This window comes from Larimichthys crocea, chromosome VI (assembly GCF_000972845.2).
Source record: "Larimichthys crocea isolate SSNF chromosome VI, L_crocea_2.0, whole genome shotgun sequence".
Taxonomy (NCBI): Eukaryota; Metazoa; Chordata; class Actinopteri; family Sciaenidae; genus Larimichthys; species Larimichthys crocea.
In genome coordinates, this window is record NC_040016.1 from 23,457,971 (window position 1) to 23,482,197 (window position 24,227).

Consider the following 24,227-nt stretch of genomic DNA (forward strand, 5'->3'; position numbering starts at 1 on the left):
GTGTGTGTGTGTGTATGTGTGTGTTGTGGTTAGTGTGTCTGTGGTGGGTGTGTGTGATGTGTGTGTCTGTGTGATGTGTGTGGGGTGTGTTGGTGTGTGTGTGTGTGTGTGTGTGTGTGGGTGTCTGTGGTGTGTGTGTGTGTGTGTTGTGGTGCTGTGTGTGTGTGTGTGTGTGTGTGTTTCTGTTGTGTGTGTCGTGTGTGTTGTGTGTGTGTGGTGTGTGTGTGTGTGTGTGTTGTGTGTGGGTGGTGTGTTGTGTGGTGTCTGGTGTGTGTGTTTGTGTGTGGTGTGTGTGTGTGGTGTGTGTGGTGTGTGTCTGTGGTGGTGTGTGTGTGTGGGTGTGTGGTGTTGTGGTGTGTGTGTGTGGTGTGGTGTCTGTGTGGTGTCGTGGGTGTCTGTGTGTTGTGTCTGTGTGGTGTCGTTGTGTGTGTGTGTGCTGTGTGGTGTCTGGGTGTGGGTGTGTTGGTGGCTCATATGTTTATGACTGATGGTGACTCTCTGACGGGTGCAGGGCTGCGGGACAGACTCTGTATGTCCGATTGATGAGCCTGTCCTCCTGCAGCCATAGGAATCAACCCTGACAGGAAGTAATGTGTCCTCATTGACAGTATCAAGGCTTTTCTTCAGGTGACCTGAGAGTTTGTCGCCCTTCTCTAGTGTGGTAGCATGAGGGAGGAGGCTGCCAGAGGGACCCCGGCCCGGACCCGGACAAAGGCTGTGAGAAATTTCCCTCAACACTCTTTAACAGATGGAAATGTCAGTACGTAATGTAACTAGACCCTCTGATGAACTCTGCCGGGGTCGTCGTACTCACACGCTCCGTCCATTTTGCTTGGGGTGGAGCATGAGCCGGCTCTTGGCCTCCTCCAGCTCCACCTTCAGCCTCTCCTGTTTGCTCTTCAGCTCTCTGATCTGCCTGGCTGCCTCCTCTCCAGCATCCTCAGCCGGGCGTTAAAGTGAGCAGACCCTGAAGACCAAACACAGAGTCAGTCCCAAGAGTCAGTCCAAACACCAGTCAGTCCAAGAGTCAGGTCCAAACACACACAGAGTCAGTCCAAGAGTCAGTCCCAAACACACAATCAGTCCAAGAGTCAGTCCAAACACAGAGTCAGTCCAAGGAGTCAGTCCAAACACACAGAGTCAGTCCAAGAGTCAGTCCAAAACAACACAGTCCCATAGAGTCCAACACACAGTCAGTCCAAGAGTCAGTCCAAACACACAGTTCAGTCCAAACACACACAAGTCCAAGAGGTCAGTCCAAACACACAGTCAGTCCAAGAGTCAGTCCAAACACACAGAGTCAGTCCAAACACACAGAGTCAGTCCAAACACACAGAGTCAGTCCAGACACACAGTCAGTCCATACACACAGTCAGTCCAAACACACAGTCAGTCCAAACACACAGAGTCAGTCCAAACACAGAGTCCAGTCACAAACACACAGTCAGTCCAAAACACAGTCAGTCCAAACACAAAGTCAGTCAAAAACACACAGAGTCAGTCCAAAACAGAGTCAGTCCAGACACACAGTCAGTCCAACACACAGAGTCAGTCCAAACACAGAGTCAGTCCAAACACACTAGTAATCTCACCACAAACAGTCCAGTCCCAAGAGTCAGAGTCCAAACACACAGAGGTAGTCAAACACACAGTCAGTCCAAAACACACAGTCAGTCCCAAACACAGAGCAGTCCCAAACACACAGTCACAAACAGTCGCAAACACACAGTGCAGTCCCAGAGTCAGCCAAACACACATCAGTCCAAACCAGTCAGTCCACAAGAGTCAGTCCAACAACATCACAAGATTCCAGTCCAAGAGTCATGCCAAACACACATCAGAAGTCAAAGTCCAAACACACAGAGTCAGTCCAAACACACAAGAGTCCATCCAGACAACACAGTCAGTCCAAAACACCTCAGTCCAACACACAAGTCGTCCAAACACACAGAGTCAGTCCCAAAGACAGAGTCAGTCCAAAACACACAGTCATCCAAACACAAAAACAAGTCAGTCCAAACACAAGAGTCCAGTCCCAAACAACAGAGTCAGTCCAAACACAGAGTCGTCCAAAAACACACAGTCAGAGTCCAAACACACAGAGGTAAGTCCCAAACACAGGGAAAAAAAAAAAAAAAAATTCAGTCCAAACACCAGTCAGTCCCAAAACACACAGACAGTCCAAGAGTCAGTCCAAACACACAGAGTCGTCCAAACACACAGTCGTCAACACACAGAGTCAGTCCAGAACACACAATCGTCCACAAAACAAGAGTCCAGTCCAACAACAGAGTCAGTCACAGATCAGCAACACACAGCCAGTCCAACACACAGTCCGTCAAACACACAGTCAGCCAAACACACAGTCCAGAGTCCAAACACACAGAGTCACACTCCATCAACACAGAGCCGCACAACGCTCATCCAAACCACAGTCGCACACACCTGCATACCAGCAGAGAACCTGCCGTGTGGTTCCACAGGGTGGAGAATGGAAGAGATGGAGAGGGTTCGGGGGAATTAGCGTCTGCTAACCTGCTCTGAGACTTAATTAGACAGTCAGGGATAAAATTAGCATGGGCGCTAATCTGCTGTCAGACGATTAAAGCCATCTGAGGCCCAAACAGGACGAATGACCGGAGAGGGGACGGAGAGGGGACAGAGAGGGGACGGAGAGGGGACGGAGAGGGGACAGAGAGGGGACAGAGAGGTGACGGAGAGGGGACAGAGAGGGGACAGAGAGGGGACGGAGAGGTGACGGAGAGGGGACAGAGAGGTGAAAGGTGATTTATTCTGCAATATTTGAACGTGGTTATAAAAGGAGGCGGTGAGGTCACAGAGAAGCAAATGATTTATTATTATTATTATTATAACACATTTTATTTGATGCAGCTTTTTCAGACTTACAGGTTACAAGTTCTGACTCATCTTTAATGCTTCATGTTTTAGAATAAGTTGATCTGTGTTGAATGATGACGAGATGAAACTGAAGATCTAAAGATGAACTCACCTTTTCAACGTCGTGGAACAGCTGCAGAGAGAAACATCACAGATCATTCAAATAAATCAGCTCGACACGCTGAAGGTTAATGACCCGTTAACATCGAGTGAGGCGACGAGCCTTCATCCATCACTGCCTCGCCTCCTCCTCCACCTCCTCCACTCACTACTAAACCAATTAAGACTAAACTGTAACTGACTCAGTGATAACCAGTTTGACCTCAGGCCTTTCCTCTGTCCTAACTTTATAAAAAATACAAGAAAAATTCAAATAAATGTACAAATCACAGAAAATATTTTTAGTCATTAAAGAGAAGTTGAATCATCAGTCATCATTAAAATGTAACAAACTTAATCCATGTAAAGTGAAAGTGTGTCTGAGTATGTCTGTGAACCACCACCCTCCTTAACATACTACCAGAGCTGCAAACATTTCTGGAAACTTTCAGGAAACTTTCCATGGGAAGTTAAGCTGGGGAATTTCAGAAATATTCCACATCAGGTTACTCACTTATGTAATGTATGTAAATTATGTAAATTATGTAAATTGTGGGTAATTTAAACAAACTGTGTCATATCCAAACATAAATCTAAACATTTTGTTTTGTCATAAGCAGACATAAAACAAAACTTTATCCAGTTTGAATTATTTTATTCAACAATATTATAAAATGATATTATAGTGTGGTCCAGGTGCAGGAATCACCTGTGCAGGTAGGGGGCGTGGCCTCAATAGCCCTGCAGTAAGCAGTGTGCTATACTTCTGGTTGGTTTAGATTATGGTAAAATAGATTTTCACTGTTAAAGAACCAACCTTCAGTTTTGTAAATTCCTGATTTATTCCCGTTAATTCCCATAAATTCCTGTTAATTCCCATGGAAAGTTCCCGACTTTGAACATTTCCAGAATTTTGTAGTCCTACATACTACATTACCCATGAGCCTCAGTGGCTTTCTAACTGTAAACACATCGTCTCAGGGTTTCACAGAGTGACGGCGTCGGCCTCACCTCTGACCCCGCCTCCTTCCTCCTCTGCAGGCGCTCCACGTCGTCGATCTCGTACACTTTGATCTCGAAGGGCTCCTTCAGGGCGCCGCCCAGCAGCGGCAGGTCCAGCCACTGACCTCCCACCTTCCTGCCCAGAGACGAGGTGTCCGGGAGGGGAGCCGGGATCAGACGGCGCCGCTGGAAACCTGATGGGAAGTGAAGAGCTGCCATTATTTTTCTGCACAAATTAATTTCATCATTGTGAAAATGAAATTTTCAGCGTGCTCCACAAACAAACGCTGCTCTCGAGGTCGCCGAGGACTCGCTGACAGATTGCGGAGGAGCGTGTGGGTGTGCATGCTCTGCAGGCTGTGTGGGTGATAATTGGAGTTGGATACGTACACCGGGAATCGCTGCGAAGCCTTCATGAAATATTCATGAAGCAGAGACGAGCTGAGATCCCGTCTGATGGCAGGCAGATCACACAAGTGCTGCTTCCATATGCATCAGGCTGCACGAGCCGCCGAGCTGCATGAATCACAATCAGCCGACACGACAACGCCGTCCAACATAACCAATGAAGATTTTAACGATAACGTCCGAGAGATAAATTCATGCATCCTTTGAAAGCAAAAACACCTGGACTCATCCTGTCATCACAGCGTGACAACGTTAAAAACACGTTGATAACATGTTCATATGTTCATGAGACTCTGTCAGATCAAACTTCTTCATTTCACACATATTTAATAAGATGAAGTCCTTTTGTTTATTCTCAGAATTCTTTTCTGGATTATGTTAAAAGACAAAATTATTTTTCTGTATTTGAATCAATGAAACTTGTTTATGAAACGCCGGACTCGGAGCCGAGGTTGAGTTGGATGGTGAGCTCACAAACGCAGGTTTATATCCAGACTTTGGTCTTTGGTGTCAGTACACGACCTCCTTGTAGTGGAACACGGAGGAATCTCTGAATTATTTAATATGATATGATATTAAATGTTATGATGAGGTCCAATGACTATCCTGCTGAACAACAGACACGGTGAAATGTTTTAGTGACACGCTGGGAATGTTAACATTTCCTCATTATGTTCATAGAAAACTTTGGTTTGTTTCCTGACAAATGTTTTTCCTGTTCGTTGAACGTAATATTAAAGTCGACTGTGCTCATCATGAACACGTTTCAGCTACCTAAAGATCCTCTGAGATTTAATGACTCCATGACCTTTCCTTAAAGCCTTAAACCGCATCAAAGACGCCACGATCAGCCTGCGTCTATCTGATGAACTACGTAGCATATTTACATATTTAGAAAAACATGAACCAGAAAAATGACCGAAAAGAAAGTTCACAAAGTCTGGAGGGAAAAACGCTCCTGGTGGAGTTTGAAGTCATTCTCAATTCAAACTGGTAAGACTAAATAATATTTAAATCATCACGTCCATTTCATTTCCTGTGAGGCTACAGGGTGTAATACAGGCTGTCACCTCTAGGGGAGGCCGCAGCAGCTTTAGACTGATGGGTAACAGGAAAGCTTCGTCATGTGAGTCAGATCTAACACTGCCACAATCTTTAGCTTTGTGGTGGACTCACCAACACTGAGGTCATCTTTATTCATGAGAGTGATTGGACTCACCGTTTCCTCTCTTCTTGGGCGATTTGGACACTCTGCTCCTATTGGACGAGGACGCTCCGCTCTCGCTCATGGAGTCGTGTGCTGACGAGGTGCTGCCGGTGGTCTCGCTGTCTCGGATCATGCTCTCGTAGCCACTGCTGCCCCCGCTGTGATAAAACAAGGCTGTGCGTCCCATGGCAGGCGGCAGCTCCCCGCTGAGGATGCTGCTGTTGTCACTGCCATGCCCGCTACTGTAGCGCTGCGGCCTTCGGGGTGCGGTGATCTTGCTGTAAGGTGATGGTAGCAGCGTGCTGATTGGTGATCCACTGACACTGCTAGTCCCGCTGTCAGTGCTATCGCTTCCCGTTACTCCAGGGGCCCGGTTGAGCTGCTTCCTTTGGCTCCCAATGGCGAGCTCACTAACCCGGCTGTTGGCCGCCCTGCTGATGGCCTGCTTTGTCCCCATGATGGTGCCTCTTCCCATCTTAGCTCCTGTCCCCAACCGAGTTGGAGACTTACCAGGTGGAGGTAGGCTGACGTTGCGTCCAGCTACATTATCAAGAGGTTTAGGGGAGGAGCTCAAGCTCTTGGAGCTACTGGTAGACAGGGTCCGAACCTTTGATCCACCAGAAACCACTGCTCGTGGGCTGCTATTGCCTTTGACCTGCCCAAGTTTACTTGTAGTTGCAAAGACACCAGGAGAAACCTGGGAAGGAGAGGCAGACGTGGAGGTGGAGGCTGGAATACCGAGCCTTGGCACGGATCTGTTGGATCTACCGTTACCTCCTGAAGTAGCACCACTGTTCTCCCCGAACAGTTCAGGCTTGGACCCGGCTAAGGTTTGACTGTCACATCTCTCCAGAGACATCAGACTCCCGTAGTACCTGGAGGACTCTGCTTTAGCCCCGCGTGTCTTCAGGCTTGAAGATGTCCTGGCAGAACCATGCTCAGGTTTTACGGTAGACGTCCTGTGGATAAACGACTCCGCCCGCAGCCTCATGTTGAATTCTTCCTCTGAGGTCGATGTTTTAGGGAATGAGGACTTTCCAATGTTGCAGCTTACTTTTAAGGCACTTGGAGACAGAGCAGTCCTTGTCTTTTGTTCTTGGCTTGACTGTCTCACAGGTGGAGCAGGAGGAGATAAGTTTCCAGACTTGGAGGTCACAATGCTTTTCTGCCCATTTGACTTTTTCCTCAAGGATGAAAACCTCAGCGTACCTGATAACGAAGTACCCTCATGACTCTGGGGAACAGAAACAGTTCCCAGGGTTGTTGCCCCTCGCGTGAGTCGTGGCAGCTTAATGAGAGTGTCTTCCTTCCTGCTGGACCTCTCACAACCATCCACAATCCTCTGAGCTGAAGACGGCGCTGCCGCCTTTGGCGGGCGAGGTACACTGTTACTGTTCCCTCTGGGCCTCCTCAAGAAAACGCTGCTCATGCCACTTCTTGTTGGCTTACCTGCAGAGAGAAACTCCATCTCTCTGGGATCAAAGTCACTGCTTCCCTGAAGCAAAGAGTCATCATGTCTGCCTTCCTGTCTTCTGAAGCCCACAGTTGCAGATGAGGTAGGCTTGGTTTTCCTGGGAAGACTGGAATGGGCGACATGATGGGGAATCTGGGCGGACACAGAAGGGTTTAAAGTATTGCCTCTCGTCTTGAGAGAGCCTTTGAAAGAGGCTTTGGTTGAGTCGGAGGAGGGAGGACACTTGGCAAAGGTAGGTTTGTTTGGAGTAGCATGGTTACTGTCCATCTCTGAGAAACAGCCGCTGTCATTCAGAGAGCTCTTGATGCCATGTTGTAAGAGTGGCTGAAACATGCTTGGCGAGGTTAGCGTGGACACATTCTCTGTTGCCATGTTTCTGACACGGCTGCTTGTTGAAGGACTTCCTTCACTTTCATCCAAATCACTCACTTCACGTGACCACGAGTCAACAATTGACTGCTTGTTCCCATGTCGGGAAGACATTTCCTGGCGGTCGGTGCTAACACCAGGTCCAGGTCCCACCCCTCCTTGCTGAGATGTGTAAGCGTCGTACTCATCGTTAATACTGCTGATGATGCTTACAGGGTGAGAGCCAGAGGCTAAAGCTAGCTGAGAGCAGTCACTATTAAAGCTGAGCAGGTTGGAGGGACGGCCATTGTCTGGGACAAAGCCATGAGGAAGCTCCTCTACGACTGTGAACACGAGCTCATCCTCCCCATTCAGCTCCACAGGCTGCTGCAGAGTCACGGTAGTCCTCAGGAAATCCCTGTCAAGGCATCTTCCTAACAGAGACGTCCGGAGATTGTTGACCTCCACGGAGCATCTGCTTGTATGAGGGACCCTTTCCCCTGGTTGTCCTTGCCTCAGTGCTTGTTGACTCATACCCACTGGGGGAGTCCTACCGATAACCTCGCCAGGCTGAGATGCTGCCCTGGATGTCCTGGGTAAGGACGGTGAGGCTGACGGCTTGGGTACACTTCCTTTGATGTAGACCTTCTCTCGCACCACAGGCTCTGAATCCGGAGAAAAAGTCCCACTGGACCTCACAACACAAGGCTGAAAGGGGGTGGCTGAAAGCTTCTCTCCGTCTGCACTAGTCCGTTTGGAAGTGTTCATGAGGGTGCTGGCAGAAGGGGATTGTTCCTGATCAGGTTTATTTGTGCTTTCTACAAACCAGCTGGAGGAGTTCTGGTCAGATTTGGGGGGTGATGTTGCCTCTGTGGGTTTGGTAGCTCCAGTCTGAGTCCTGAGTGCTGCTGCTTTGCCCTCTGCGCTGAAGGTAGCCGGGCCCTCGCTGCCATCAATACAGTCGAGTCTCTCCTGAAGCTCTGCAAACGTGTTACACTTGAAGTGATCACCGTCAGACCGCGGTGCATCTTTGACTCGCTTTTTGTTCAGGGAGGGAATGATTGGAACAAACGAAGGAGGTCCTTCATTGTCGCTCAATTCTCGGTCCGGGATAGGCTTCCCCCCGGGCCCGATGTAGATGACGGTGTCGCAGGAGTGTTCGCTGCTGGAGGAATAGTCAGGGTCACTGGAGAGCAGCAGGGGCGTGTCCGGATCGAGGGCCACGGTCCGAGGGTGGAAGGGTCGCAGATGAGGAGGCCGATAGGACGGGCCTTCCTCGCAGGAACTCTCCCCTCCGGATGAGCTGGAGGCATACTACAGAGAGAACAACAGCATTAAGTAACTGATCTCACCAAACAGACCTGAAGTACACCGGGGTCAACCTGATTGCCCTCTGTGCAGGAATGTGCAAGTATCTGACAGGTAATAAGAGTTGTGGGCAGGATTAAGATGAATGTCAATGAGATGTGGAAGCTGTTTCCACATGAACACAAATACAGACGCTAATAAGAGTGAAAGACTTTCTCATCTCACCACAGAGGCTGCCATCCCCGCAGGACCAGTGATATTGATTATCTGTCATATCACGGCAGAAAGAGCTCAGGACGATGATCAGACAGATGATACATCTGAAGGAAATCACTCAGAGACCTGAACCTGGAAAACCTTCATCCATCAGAAGCTTCAACATGCTTCATCCAAAGAGAAATAATCCTGTTTGATCCAGTCTGTGAGTGACTGTGAGGCTGCTACAGTCATCTCTGTCCAGGCCTCACTGATCACTGAACAGAACCAGAACCACAGAACTGTATTCAGACTGGATCAGATTTTAGACACAATATATCTGCTGCTTTTCCCTCTGATGTCTCCGACTGTTTATGATGGACACATAGCTTTGACATAACCACTCTGAGACCAACAGGGAATCATGTTACACTACCAAGGTGATTTACAGACTTGATGATGGAAACACTGAGAAGTACTGAACTTGTAGAAGTGAGTTACTTTCAGTTAGTTTTAATTTAAGTTTCATGAAGTCCCATTGTGCCTTGATTAGTAAATTTCCCCGTTGTGGGATGAATAAAGTACAATCTAATCTGGAATATTTTATCCTTCATTAAAACATTTCTTTAATAATAAAACAGGGCTGCTGCTCAGGTCGACCGGTCGATCTTTGGGTTTATTCTCGACGCCACAAAATGACCCATTTATTATGATATGTAGGTTTTATGTTGTTGACCTGCTGGAGATTTAAAGCGTCTGATCATATGAGCCAATAAACATCAGCACAACAATAATTGATCAGTGAAAGCTGTGAGTACCTTGGACTTCTTCTTCCTCATGCGGTGGATGCGGGACGCCAGCTGAACTGTGGTCAGCGTCTCCATGTAGTTGGCCGGGGAGTCGGAGATGTGTGCGATCATGGTGGTTTGACAGTTGATGTTTCCCAGAGATTCACTGAGCAGCATGGTGAGCTTACTGTCCCTGAATAATACATCAAGAAACCCCCGTTAGAAACCGTTCACCACCCCAACGCAACAGATCTCACAGTAATGAAGCTCACTGTGATTTCATCGTTTGAAGAGACCTCGAGTGAAGAGCGAAGATCCCAAATCTGAACTTTACGTTTTTTTAACACGTACGTTTACATCAGAAACATCTCAGTCACTCAAAGGATGTGAACATTAACTGAAGAACCCTGATGCATCCAAACTTCAGACCGCGATACAGTCCAATGTGGGCTTCATTCCTCTTTGCTCCCTTCAGTTTTCAGTCTTTCTGGTACACTGAAGGTCAAACATGGATCATGAGATGAAGCTCTCAGACTTCTGAAAGGCTCCTGAGGCCTCTGAGCCTCACCAAAGTTCCCCAAGGATCAGTGGAAGGACGTGATGTGAAGTGATGTGATCCAAACGAGTTTTTAAGAATCGGTTTCAAAGGAATAACGACGTGGTCTGTGATCTGTTGGTGGAGAGTTTAAAGCTAACATCACTATGATCAGCTGTTTGGGGTTTGCTCTCTGTCTGAACAGTAACACAGGTCATCTCTCCTGCAGAAGACTGAACGGAGACGTCAGTCAGCATTTCAAACCTCATTAACATAAACTCTGTCAGGGGTCGGTGCTCCATCTGCTGCTTGGGCACCGTGACCTTTGACCCCCGTCGGGCTCATTACAATGCGCAGAGTGTGAGCTCGTACCTGTAGGGAACGTGCTTGACTCCGTTGGCGAGGGCGAGGATGACGTTTCCCAGCGCAGACAGAGACAGACACTGACCTCCCTCCTCACCACCTCCCTCTCGGGTCCTGCTGATGTCCGTCTCACAGCTTCCCAAATCCAGGAGGTGGAGACGGCTCCGCCCGGACACTGAGGGACGGAGGACACGACGATTAACTGAACTGGAAGCATTGCAATTAAAATACACAGAGAGAATCTGTGAAACACATACACCTTATTCAAAGATTAAAAATGTCTGTGGACTGTGTGGACAACTAAAAACAGATCTGGTATCAGCAGGGATGAAGTCTACCGTCCACAAGTGGACTCCAGAGTCTCTCATTAAAGGGACAGTTCGTGTCATTTTCACGTGGTTGTATGAGGTTCTGATCCAGAGGAAGTGTTACCCACAAACCTACAGCACATGTCCTGCTTTAACCCTTTAAGACAGTCGGGAACAAGAAGGAGGACATCTGACATCATAACAAAGCGACCTCTGAACAGGTTCTGGTTCACAGACCCAGATGAGTGTGAGCCTGAAGTTCTGCTCCTGTTCATTTCATTCAGTCAGAGTAAGAAAGATCAACCGGCCACATCAGCAAGATTTAGAAAGTGCTGAGAGCTGAGTTTGATAAAAACACTCCAGGCCTCATTAGCCATGCAGATTTATTCTGCAGAGGACGTGCAGCACTAATAACTGCAAATGTCTCTGCTGTGCTGGGCGGAGGTGGCGTTATCGTGGCCTCTCTCTGAACAGTGACAGTAACACACACTCCATTTACACTCAAACACACACTGACGCGCTGCCTTGTTGCTCTTGCCCGGCCTCTCCTGGTACAGGTGAAGGGTGAACAGGAAGTGCGAGTTCCTCCGGGCCTCTTGGTCGCTCGGTGCCTGGCTGCTCCTCCTCGCTGCCAGGGCGGTGTCCAGGAAGAACGCCGCCCGCTCGGCGTTGGCTGCACGAAGCTCCGTCTGGTTCTGCAGCTGAAAGAAGAAGATTCAGAATCCACCTGAGTTTAAAATCATGAACGAGCAGCTCAGGTTCAGTTCACGTCTCATCCTGACCGACAGGTTCACCAGAGATCAACGTGAGAAAGGACAGAACAGAAGAAGAAGAAAATGAACATGAGAGCAGATAAAGTGTCAGACAGACGGAGCCGGGGAGATAAAAGCATGAAGAAGGTCAGCACTAATTGGACAGATGACGTCTCCAGGGTGAAGACGAGGTCGCAGACAAAGTCTGAGGACTAAAATCTGATCCTGTACACTGAGACTTTAAACTAGACATGACATCAGTTTGAACACATACATCAATGTGCAGTTTTCTTCCTCTCCTTTGCAGGCGTGGAAATTATTCGTTCAGGAGTAGACAGAGCTGTCAATAAGTCTGTGCTTTTATTTTGAAAAAAACTGCACCACACTGCTGAGGGAAGAGAAGAATGAGGAGGAGGTGAAAGACAAGGAGGTGTCTTTGTACCTGGGATCCGCAGAGAGGGTCTTCTTGCAGGGACACCTCCTCCTGGTGGTGGCCCCCCGCTGAGGAAGCCAGGAGGTCGGTGAGCGTCTCCTCCCGACCGGAGATCTCCACGGCGGACACTCTGACGGAGACCCGAGCTCCACACTTCTCCCTGCGCTCCTCGATCACCTTAAAGAGCCACGACACGGCCGTCGGAGCCACGCCCAGACTCTGAGTGGAGCAGTCCCGGCCAATCATGGTGTACGTCTTACCTGGAGAGGGCGGAGTCAACGCAGCAATTATGTGACTGCTCAGGTGTGTGTGTGTGTGTGTGTGTGTGTGTAGTTACCCAGGTTAGCGTGTCCGAAGCAGAAGATGCATCCGTCCGCTCCATTCACCACCGACTGGATGACCTCAGCCACCGTCCCAGAACACACCTCCGCCTATCAGGATCCAGAGCAGGTTAGTATCGTCCAATCACGTGTTTACATGGACTTACGTGTGACCCGGAGTCTCTTCTCACCTGCGAGGCATCCTGGGAGAAGACGGCGTCGAACATGAAGGTCTTTGGAGCTGAGGGGGAGGACCGTCTCTGGGCGGCGGCGGTGGCGACTCCCGCCGTCGTCTCGCACAGAGTCAGCTGCTTCTTCCTGCTGTCCACTTTGAGGAGGGACATGGACTCTGAGGACTCGCTGCTGCGGACTGAGCAGATCCGAACCATCACCCGGACCTGGAGACAGACAGGAAGTGGATTGGACTTCGGCCTGCAGCAGCTGACCTGCCCTGGCCTACAGCAAGGCATTCTGGGTGACAGTGAGGCGTCTCACCTTCCCCATCCCCGGTGTGTCCTTGACCTTTGCCACTGCTCGGAGGAGGCATGGTGGGACGGCGGGCGGGGACAGCTGCAGGGCCCCGCTGAAGCCCCCGGTGTACAGCAGAGGCCCTGGGGCCTCGCCGGGCGAGGAGGCGGCGCCCGGCTGGGACTTCTTCCTGCGGGACAGACTGAGCTTCTGAGCCGCCCTGAAGATCCAAACACAAAGATCGACACAGTCAGACCGCCATGATGAAGATGATGACGTACACATGACGTCCAGGTTCACGTCACATGACACGTTAACATGAAGTTACATTCAGACTGAAATGATCCAATAAAAACAAACAAACTTTGAAGGACTCGAACCTCTGCAGCAAACACTGAGCCACTGCACACGGGACGAACACACCACCAGGAGAGAGAACCAGCACCAAGAGGAACTTTGGTTGTTAACTCTCTATCAGGAAGACGGTGTGTGTGTGTGTGTGTGTGTGTGTGTGTCTTCAAAATAAAACTCAAAAATCAAACTTGCATTGTTTTCATTTCTCTGATTTCTGTTTGTTCCTTATTGAATAGAAACTAAACTTGATTTTTTTTAACAGAATTCATCGTCTTCGTCACCACGTGCTGAACTCGACCTCTGGACCAGCGGGTAGCGAGAACACAGTCACACACAGAGACGTTTTCTCGTCTGGTTTGTTGTTTTAGCTCAGTACAGTTGTCATGAACGGGGAAATTAGCTACAGAGACCAAAACTGTTTTTTGTACCAGGCTGTAAACATGTTTATTTCTGCTGTGAAGTTGGACATTTGGACATGGGGACTTATGGAGACTGACTCACTTCTGGAGCCAGCCTCAGGTGGACGTTAGAGGAACTGCAGGTTGTGGCTTCACGTCACAGACACGGAGGATGCTGATTGGTTTAACTGGGTTGATCATGTGACTGTGACCTAACTGGATGGAGCTAAATCTTCACTACAGACCTCTGAACCAACAGCAGCTCTAAAACCCTGAAGGTGAACTTCATCACTTTTCATAAAGTATCAGTGATACTCACAGTTCCTTCCAGTCCATTATCTGCTCAAAGTTCTTCTCCTCGAAGAGGAACCAGATGGTCCATACGTGTTCTTGTCTTGAGTCGCCATCGTGAATTTAATCCAACAACAACGAGAGAATGACAACCCTGAAAGAGTTCGATCTGACCGACATGGCAGCAAGACGATCGATCGATGACAACGCGTTGTCCAACGAGAAGCTTCTGGACGAGCTGTTCCAAAGGAGTCCGAGCAGACTTTGTGGTTTCTGATGCTCATCTCCTGTATGACTCAAACATTAACGATGAGTTGTTTGTCCAGAGGTTTCCTCACTAACGTCAAGAACTTCTCCTCGTCCTCGTTCTTCCTCTAACAAACAACAAATATGAACTGACCTCCCATCAGTTCTCGTGTGTACAGAGACGTCCTCAGGAAGTTTAAGGATGCTTGTTGGTCTGACAGTCAGACCTCCTCAGCTGGTTTTCATCTCTAAAGACTAAAGTCCGTCTGTACTAAAGTCTTCAAGCCAACAAACATCCAATCAGTGAACTGCCCTCCACAGATCTGCAGTCAGGCAGAGAAAACTTCCAACAGTCCAACCTGTCCATCAGCTGTGACGTCTCCTTGAATTCACTGGAAATATTCCAACAGGTTCCGTCTGTGTCCGCTCATCCTTCACGCATCCTCGTGTTTCCTCTCTGACAGGAAGTGCGGACGATCAGTCGCTCCCAGCTGATGGAAGTTTGACTTCCTGAAGTCCAGCAGAGGTCTGCTCACTTCAGCTTGAATGAATGAAATGTATCCATCCCTCCATCCCCGGAACGCTGCACCAAGCCTCCACCTGTAAACCTAAAACGTCTCCATCTGTCCTCGACCTCCTTTCCTCTCTTTCCTCCTTTTTCCTTCATCCATGCCCCATTTCCGTCTCCCTTCACCTCCTCCTCCTTCTTCCCTCCATCCTCTGAATGCACCTCCTTTTGTGCATTTATACCTCTCTCCTCTCCTGTAGCTCTTCAGTCTGTTCCTGCAGTATCGCAATGCTTTCCTCTCCACCCCTCCTTCCTCCTCCTTCCTCCTCCTTCCTCCTCCTCTAACTCCGGCAGAGAGGGAGGCAGAGGGAGGTAGAGGGAGGTAGAGGGGGATGAAGGGAAGCAGCAGAGGAATAAAGGATTAGAGGTAAATGAACGGCTGAATGAAGCGGCTGGATTCCTGCCTCTCGTTGCTGTTGTTGCCGGGAAACACTGGCGATGCTCCAACCTCCTCCTCCGTCTGCCTCGCTCACCTTCCCTCCCTCTTTACAGCCCCGCCTCCTCGGCGTGTCCACACACACATTTGACATGCTTCATGAATAATTCATGAGATGACAGACCCCCCCACTGGACTTCAAAGACACTCAGTATGTGTGTGTGTGTGTGTGTGTGTGTGTGTGTGTGTGTGCGTGTGTCTGTGTGTGTGTGTGTGTGTGTGTGTGTGTGTGTGTGTGTGTGTGTGTGAGTATGAGTGTCTGTGTGTGTGTGTGTGTGTGTGTGTGTGTGACGAGGTGACAGTGCAAACTGAAGAATGGAAATGAATCATGTGACTTCACCTCATGTGTGATTTTAAAGCGTCCATCAAACAGGAAGTAGCGTCCATCAAACAGGAAGTAGCGTTCAGTTGCAGTCACATACAGAGACGGTTTTCTCGTCTGCTTTGTCTCCTGGACTCAGTTCAGAGTCTCATCAGCAGATCCAGATCACCTGTGACAGTCACCTTCATTTCTACTCAGTGCTGCTCTGAGCGGGGTTCGAACTCACAACCTCTGGATTTAAAAGGAAGTTGGTGCCATGTGCTTAACCCACTGGACCAGTGAAGACGTAGGAGGACATGAGGAGCAGGGAGCAGTGGACCATGTGGTCCAAAAGGACATGGAGACGTGGTTTTCCTTCTACATGATGAGACAAACAAAGTGAAGGACAGAGATGTTCTTCAGCAGCTCCATCAGGACTGATGGAGGAGGATCTTCAGCATGATTCCTCCATCAGTCTGATCCTGGTTCTTCTTCTTCACCAGTACTGAAGATGGTCCAGTGGGGAAGGACGCCGACCGCCAACGTGGAGACGTGGGATCGAACCTCGGCTCCGACAACCTGAGGTATGTGAAGTGTGTGTGTGCTCTGTGTGTGTGTGTGTACAAAACTCAAAAATCAAACTGAACCGTCAAACCCGTCGTTGCGTTCATTTCTCATCGTTGCGTTGCGTTCGTTTCTCGTCGTGAATTTCCGTCGAATTTCTCCGATTTCAACTTCAACACAGACGACCATCGAGGGAGCAAAGAACAGGTGAGTCAAAGGTAAGTGAGGTCTAAGTTATTTTTTGAATGTTTGTTCCTTATTGAATAGAAACTAAACTTGATTTTCTTTAACAGAATTCATCGTCTTTGTCACCACGTGCTGAACTCGACCTCTGGACCAGCGGGTAGTGAGAACACAGTCACATACAGAACTGGTTTTCTCGTCTGCTTTGTCTCCTGGACTCAGTTCAGAGTCTCATCAGCAGATCCAGATCACCTGTGACAGTCACCTTCATTTCTACTCAGTGCTGCTCTGAGCGGGGTCTTTAGACCTGCAGGGTCACATACAGTATACGTCATGTTAGAGGGTCAGTTCACCTGAACTGTGATGGAAGCTTCATGTCGAGTCGTGTTTCATCGTCTGACAGTGAAACTAAAAAGACGCTCAGCGTCTCCTGCTCTTCATTAGCCTGGACAGACGTTAGCTTGTCAGCAGCTCCACCTCTGCACCATCAGGCTTCATCATCCTGATAATTATCCTGCCTCAGACTGTCTGCAGGTCTAAACTTAGACCGCCCTCCACCTTCTGCTGACGGCTGCAGAGACATCAACGAGATACGAGCTCTGATTCACTCCGTGATGCTCGTTCACAAAGACAGAAGAAACCCGGACATGAAAGTTGACTCGACCAATAACACGAGAGCTGAGCTGTGTTTGTCTTTCTGTGGTCAGTCAGACTCAGACAGAAACAGATACTCCCAAAACGACCTCAAAGAGACCAAATGTCCTCCTCATCCTCCTCGTCCTCCTCGTCCCCGTCCTCGCCATGTTCAGGTGGTGTTTTGGTGCATTGCTGCAGCTCTGGACCTCGTTCAGACCCTGATGCAGAGAGTCTGTTTGCTCTACAGGTTTAGGAGGTCGATACAAAAGCTCGGGCCGGACGCCAGAAATCCACTTTGGGGAACTCTACCCGGCCTGTCAGGGTGGAGCTGGACTCGATGTTTGAAGAACCAGAAATAATAAGAGCCACAACAAAGATGGATGACGCGTCTAGTTAAGAGCTCTGAAACAGACAATCAGCCAATCACAGTGAAGCGCGACACAAACCTGAAGAACTACGACTTCCTGTTCAGGACTACACCCACAACCCTGAGTCTGATCTGACAGGACTCATTAAAACAGGATGTCTCTGATCACCTGATCATGACGCGTTTGTGGACAAAGACGGTTCACATGTTTCTGTCCTCTGAATAATGGACGCCTCCTCCTCCTCCTTGATGTTCCTGGTGGCAGAGCATCTGAAGGAACTCTCTGTATTCAGACCACATGGAGGACCCGTGAGGGTTCCTCTCATGTTCAAAGACCTTCATCCACCCTCGTCTCCGTCCTCTGTGTTCTCTGTACCATGAACAGCAGCTAATGGATCAGATGGAGGAGGAGGAGGTGGAGGAGGTTCAGCTGAAGCTCAGCAGCTTTCAAACAGACGAGCTGAAATTAGTCAGACCTCGTGGACCGGTCAGCCCCGTCCTGACAGGCTCGTCATTCTGCTTCATTTTAAATGAGTTTCAGCGCCTGTGGATCTCAGAGGGCCCCACGGCACCAACAGGAGCAATACTGACGTGGGCTCGACAGGAGAGGACGGGTCCAAACCTACACTGCTGGAACACTGTCAGACAGAAGGTAGTGCTGACAGCTAGTGGTTAAAACTGGTACTGCAGTGACCCGGTCAGTCACAGCTCACAGAAGAGTAATAATGAACCTGTAGTTCAGCCCGGTCCATTCACACCTGATCCGAGCGGGTTTAGACTCGGTTCAGACTCGGTTCAGACCTGGTTCAGACCTTGTTCAGACTCGGTTCAGACCTGGTTCAGACCTTGTTCAGACTCGGTTCAGACCTGGTTCAGACTCGGTTCAGACTCGGTTCAGACTCGGTTCAGACCTTGTTCAGACTCGGTTCAGACCTGGTTCAGACTCGGTTCAGACCTGGTTCAGACCTGGTTCAGACCTGGTTCAGACTCTGTTCAGACCTTGTTCAGACCTGGTTCAGACCTGGTTCAGACTCTGTTCAGACCTTGTTCAGACCTGGTTCAGACCTGGTTCAGACCTGGTTTAGACCTGGTTCAGACTCGGTTCAGACCTGGTTCAGACCTGGTTCAGACTCGTTTCAGACCTGGTTCAGACTCGTTTCAGACCTGGTTCAGACCTGGTTCAGACCTGGTTCAGACTCGTTTCAGACCTGGTTCAGACTCGTTTCAGACCTGGTTCAGACTTAGTACAGACTCGGTTCAGACCTGGTTCAGACTCGGTTCAGACTCGTTTCAGACTCGTTTCAGACCTGGTTCAGACTCGGTTCAGACCTAGTTCAGACTCGGTTCAGACCTGGTTCAGACTCGGTTCAGACTCCTTTCAGACCTGGTTCAGACTCGGTTCAGACTCCTTTCAGACCTGGTTCAGACCTTGTTCAGACTCAGTTCAGACCTGGTTCAGACTCGGTTCAGACCTGGTTCAGACTCGGTTCAGACTCCTTTCAGACCTGGTTTAGACCTTGTTCAGACTCAGTTCAGACCTGGTTCAGACTCGGTTCAGACCTGGCTCAGACCTGGTTCAGACCTGGTTCAAACTCGGTTCAGACTTGTTTCAGACCTGGTTCAGACTCATTTCAGACCTGGTTCAGACCTGGTTCAGACTCGGTTCAGACCTGGTTCAGACCTGGTTCAGACTCGGTTCAGACCTGGTTCAGACCTGGTTCAGACCTGGTTCAGACCTGGTTCAGACCTGGTTCAGACTCGGTGACAGGCTGTTTGATTCATCGGTGCTGTTCACAAACATCAAACCTCCGTCACCATCAAACCCTTCGCTGCGCTCTGACAGCTCCACCTGGATAAAAATAGTAAATCTGCCTCAGTGCAGGAAGAGTCAGCGTTCTCAGCTGAATGTGGATCAGGAGGACGGTGAAACTTTTTATCTTGAGCCCTGAAGGAGACTTCAGGAAACATCCTGACAGCAGACGTCATGTGACCATCACATGTTTGTCTTCACTTCGTCTTCTGTCAGCACAGACTGATCCAACAACATGTTTGAAATCTGAGGAGTGCAGAATCAACCATCAGCATTGTTCAGAACGCTCGCTGAGCTGATGGAGCATCAGCATCTTCATTTCTGCTCAGTGCTGCTCTGAGCGGGGTTCGAACTCACAACCTCTGGATCTAAAAGAGGCTCGCTGCCAAGTTGTTAACCCACTGGTCCAGTGAAGATGTAGGAGAACATGAGGAGCAGTGAGGACATGGAGACGTGGTGATGAGACAAACAAAGTGAAGAACTAAAGAAACTAAACTTGATTTTCTTTAACAGAATTCATCGTCTTTGTCACCACGTGCTGAACTCGACCTCTGGACCAGCGGGTAGTGAGAACACAGTCACATACAGAACTGGTTTTCTCGTCTGCTTTGTCTCCTGGACTCAGTTCAGAGTCTCATCAGCAGATCCAGATCACCTGTGACAGTCACCTTCATTTCTACTCAGTGCTGCTCTGAGCGGGGTTCGAACTCACAACTTCTGGATTTAAAAGGAAGTCGGTGCCATGTGCTTAACCCACTGGACCAGTGAAGACGTATGAGGACATGAGGAGCAGGGAGCAGTGGACCATGTGGTCCAAAAGGACATGGAGACTTGGACATGGAACAAAGGGGCTGTGTGGCTGCAGGTTTTAGTTCCAACCAACCAAGAGCACACAGTTTGACCAATCAACTCTCTGAAGACTGAGATCAGTTGATTAAATGAGTCAAGTCTGGTGTGCTGCTGTTTGGTTGGAAGGAAAACCTGCAGCCACACGGCCCCTTTGTGGACCAGTTTGACACCCCTGGTCTACATGATGAGACAAACAAAGTGAAGGACAGAGATGTTCTTCAGCAGCTCCATCAGGACTGATGGAGGAGGATCTTCAGCATGATTCCTCCATCAGTCTGATCCTGGTTCTTCTTCCTCTTCATCAGTACTGAAGATGGTCCAGTGGAGAAGGACGCCGACCGCCAACGTGGAGACGTGGGATCGAACCTCGGCTCCGACAACCTGAGGTATGTGAAGTGTGTGTGTGCTGTGTGTGTGTGTGTGTGTGTACAAAACTCAAAAATCAAACTGAACCGTCAAAACCGTCCGTTGCGTTGCGTTCATTTCTCATCGTTGCGTTCATTTCTCGTCGTGAATTTCCGTCGAATTTCTCCGATTTCAACTTCAACACAGACAACCATCGAGGGAGCAAAGAACAGGTGAGTCAAAGGTAAGTGAGGTCTAAGTTATTTTTTGAATGTTTTTTCTTTTTAATAGAACAGATTTTTGTGAGTAATCCACTCTGCTTAAAGTGTTTTGTTGGTTTTTGTTGGTTTGAGCAGTGTTGCGTTCACTGACCTGATGAAGAAGGCGGCTGCAGCAGACACTGGTTGGCTGGTCTGGGTGGCGATGCTGTGAGTCGAACTCGTCATGGTCACATGAACTCCACCTGAAGCCGAGCCCTGACAGACAAACACAGGAGGTCAAACACGTCGAGGAAACACGGTTCGAATTCAGATTGTGTTTCAGGACTTCCTGTCTGTAAATACTACATTACCCATGAACCAACAGAACTGATGCTAATTTGTAGTCCTATCTAGACTCCGTGTTTAGACACAGACTGTATCTGTAGCGCACAGCGACCATTGTGTTCAGTTTGGATGTTTTCAGCGTCGTCTCCAACATCTCAGTGCTAACTCAATAATCTCTAGTTCTCGATTACACCGTCGAACAGGGACGGGACTGATCCTGGAGGAGCTCGGTGGACCGATCCCGGAGGAGCTCGATGGACCGATCCAGGAGGAGCTCGGTGGACCGATCCCGGAGGAGCTCGGTGGACCGATCCCGGAGGAGCTCGATGGACCGATCCCGGAGGAGCTCGATGGACCGATCCCGGAGGAGCTCGATGGACTGATCCAGGAGGAGCTCGGTGGACCGATCCCGGAGGAGCTCGGTGGACCGATCCCGGAGGAGCTCAGTGGACCGATCCCGGAGGAGCTCAGTGGACCGATCCCGGAGGAGCTCGATGGACTGATCCAGGAGGAGCTCGGTGGACCGATCCAGGAGGAGCTCGATGGACCGATCCAGGAGGAGCTCGGTGGACCGATCCCGGAGGAGCTCGGTGCAGCAGGAAAACATGGTCGCTCTGCTGCTGGTTCGTTAGCTTGATGCTTCATTAGCAGCAGGAAGAGGAGGTCATTAACTAATTAGCTCAGGTCGTTAGCATTATTTTCTGCTGAGTCAGCCTGTAGCTAATGGCTAATCCAGCGCTTATGACCGGACCAGGCGGTACCGAGGTTCTGCTGACGTTTTCTAGCTTTTTGACCAATCAGGAGACAGATCGTGTTCTGTCAGCAGCTCCTTCCTCTTCTTCTTCTCTGTTTTTTCAGGGCTCAGGTCCACGATGGTACCAGGACCAGTCCAGTATTCAGCTGTAGGACCGGGTCACAGAGTCGGGTTAATGTGGGGACACTTCATGGTTTCTCTGCTCACAGAGTTTCCTGGTTCTGGTTCAGTAATGACAGCTGATGTCAGAGTTATTAGCATGCTAACATTAGCTTTGTCAGCTATGTGAGTTAGCATGAAGCTAAGTTAGCATGAAGCTAAGTTAGCATGAAGCTAAGTTAGCATGAAGCTAAGTTAGCATGGTTAATGCACTGACTTTAAACAAAAACAACTTTCAGGTATTTTTCTGTGAAAAATGGACGACAGCTTCCTTCCTTCTTTCCTTCGGATCATTTCCTGGCAGCGCTGTCGTTCTGTGACCTCAGATTAACGTCTCTGAACTCACCACGAGTCACCTGAACCGTGACTGTCAGAGCGTCGAGGACAGGAAGGAGGAGCTCTTTAAAACAGGAAGTAGATCTCAAGTAAAAACACCTGTAACACCTGAAAACAAATTTAGCATTTGTCCCTCTCTGCTCACCGTAGTGGGTTGTTCAGGTCTGCAGGAGACTCTCCACACTCCCTCCAGGTGGTGCTGTGTGTTCACGGGGAGCGGCGTGACTGTGGCCAGCCCCCTGGCTCCGCCCCCTCCCAGGTAGGTGCTCTGAACTCCGCCCCATCCCCACATAGCCCCGCCCTCACGCTGCTCCTCATACGACCATCTCTGCTGCTTCCCCGGCAGCTCATCGCCCTCCCAGCCGCTCCCTGAGGCGGGGCGAGCGGGGTGGGCGGTGACGGTGGGCGTGGCGGGGCGAGGCGTCATCTCCCTGCTGACGCCTAGAGCGCGGCGCAGAGCGAGGCGTCTCAGCTGGTGGAAGGCGGCGCCGCAGACGACGCAGCGGGTGTCGACCAAAGCATGGCGGCCACGACGAGGCCACTGGAGACGCTGGAGCTTATCGAAGAGGAAGGAGGCGTAGGCCGGGTCCTGGAGGGGCGGAGAGATGATGTGAATGGTCAGAATAAATACACAAAACTAGAAAATTTCTAAAGAAATTTTGAGTGTGCGTGACTCTGGCCCCATCGTCCCCATGCATTATTACTGACACTGCTCAGCAAATTCAGTACTAGAAAAGAAATTTTGAACATTCATTTTGTTCATTCATTCAACAGTCATTTTTAACATGTTTATTCAGACACAGGAGCAGCTAGCGCTTACATGCTAGCAATTAGCATTAGCATGGTAGCATTAGCATGTTAACGCTGATGTGCTAGCAGTTAGCATGAGCATGTTAGCATTAGCATGTTAGCATTAGCATGTTAGCATGAGCATGTTAACATTAGCATGTTAGCATTAGCATGTTAACATTAGCATGTTAACATTAGCATGTTAGCATTAACATGTTAGCATTAACATGTTAACATTAGCATGTTAGCATTAGCATTTTAGTAATCAACATGTATTTAATTCCTAGTGGCTAATGTTAATTAGCACTAATTTTAGTATTGGTCGCTAATGTTTGCAAATAGCATGTCTTTACAGCTTGTGCTAACGCTCTGCTGTCTCTGTCTGCCATTTTACACAGACAGGTTCAAATTAAGTGCCAAGAACTACTAAAATGGCCGCCGCTCAGGTTCTGGTGGCCCCTCCCCCTCTTCTCCTTCACGCAGCCTGAGGTTGCTAAGCAACCAGGACCAACTGTAATCAGTGGAGGAGTTACTGCACCTGTTAGAATGTCAGTTAGAGACTGAGAGAAAATGCTGAGAACTCCTCTCGAACAGGAAGGATTTCTGACCAAACCGTATTTCCAATCATTGAACCGGCTTAACCTGAGGCACGATGAGACCTTCCTGATCGTTTTACATATTCGTTTTGTGTCGATAAATGAAGAAATGTGCCCTCAGGAGCAAGAGAGAGAAACGTTACTTCTGCCTTCCTCCAGAAAATGTCCCTCCTTTTTTAACATGGGAGTCTATGAGGCTGTGGGGGGGTAGTCGATCAATGAGCGCGTACGGAGCCAAAACTATAACAGACACAGCTTCAACAGTGTTATGCCGGCGTAAGAATAATAAGAAGAAGAATAAGCGCGGTGGATAACATATAGTGTGCGCTTTCAGGCACACTCAATAAAACTGTCAACAGCAGAGGAAGCTCATGTCTGCGATCACGGGTTCAGATGCAGCGCCCGCCCGCCGTGAACGAGACACAACATGTCGTCACATCACTGACGTTTCATTTCTCTGAGCCTGGTTTCCACACGTCTCTTTATGATCCACCAGCTGCTCAGTTTTCATTCATCCTGCCTTCATGACAAAGAAACTTCAACCAGCTGCTCACACACACACACACACACACACACACACACACACACAGACACACACACACACACACACACACACACAGACACACAAGTGTTGGCGAGATAACTTCACAGCCAGCCACTCTGGACCAATCAGAGGAGGCTCCCTCTCCTCATTCACTGTCTGTGTCTCATTGTTCGACTTTCTGTGCAAACAAAGAGTTGAACTGCGCTGAGGTCAGTTTCTGTCTCACACTTTACTGCCTCTTTGTTTGACC

The 24,227-nt window shown here is 49.2% G+C and overlaps 1 protein-coding gene across 1 annotated transcript; it reads right to left on the bottom strand.

The window, feature by feature from the left end:
• Window positions 1-872: 872 nt before the first annotated feature.
• On the bottom strand, window positions 873-22,642 carry LOC104933193 (kinesin-like protein KIF26A). The gene is made up of 13 exons (XM_027279287.1): window positions 22,194-22,642; window positions 20,627-20,730; window positions 12,934-13,126; window positions 12,630-12,836; window positions 12,456-12,549; window positions 12,128-12,378; window positions 11,433-11,634; window positions 10,635-10,800; window positions 9,758-9,920; window positions 5,627-8,750; window positions 4,009-4,193; window positions 3,011-3,031; window positions 873-967 (listed from the first exon to the last, which is right to left on the bottom strand). Exons 1-13 carry the CDS (start codon window positions 22,473-22,475, stop codon window positions 941-943), a joined length of 5,019 nt encoding a protein of 1,672 aa, XP_027135088.1. The 5' UTR covers window positions 22,476-22,642; the 3' UTR covers window positions 873-940.
• Between the last annotated feature and the right edge of the window lie 1,585 nt (window positions 22,643-24,227).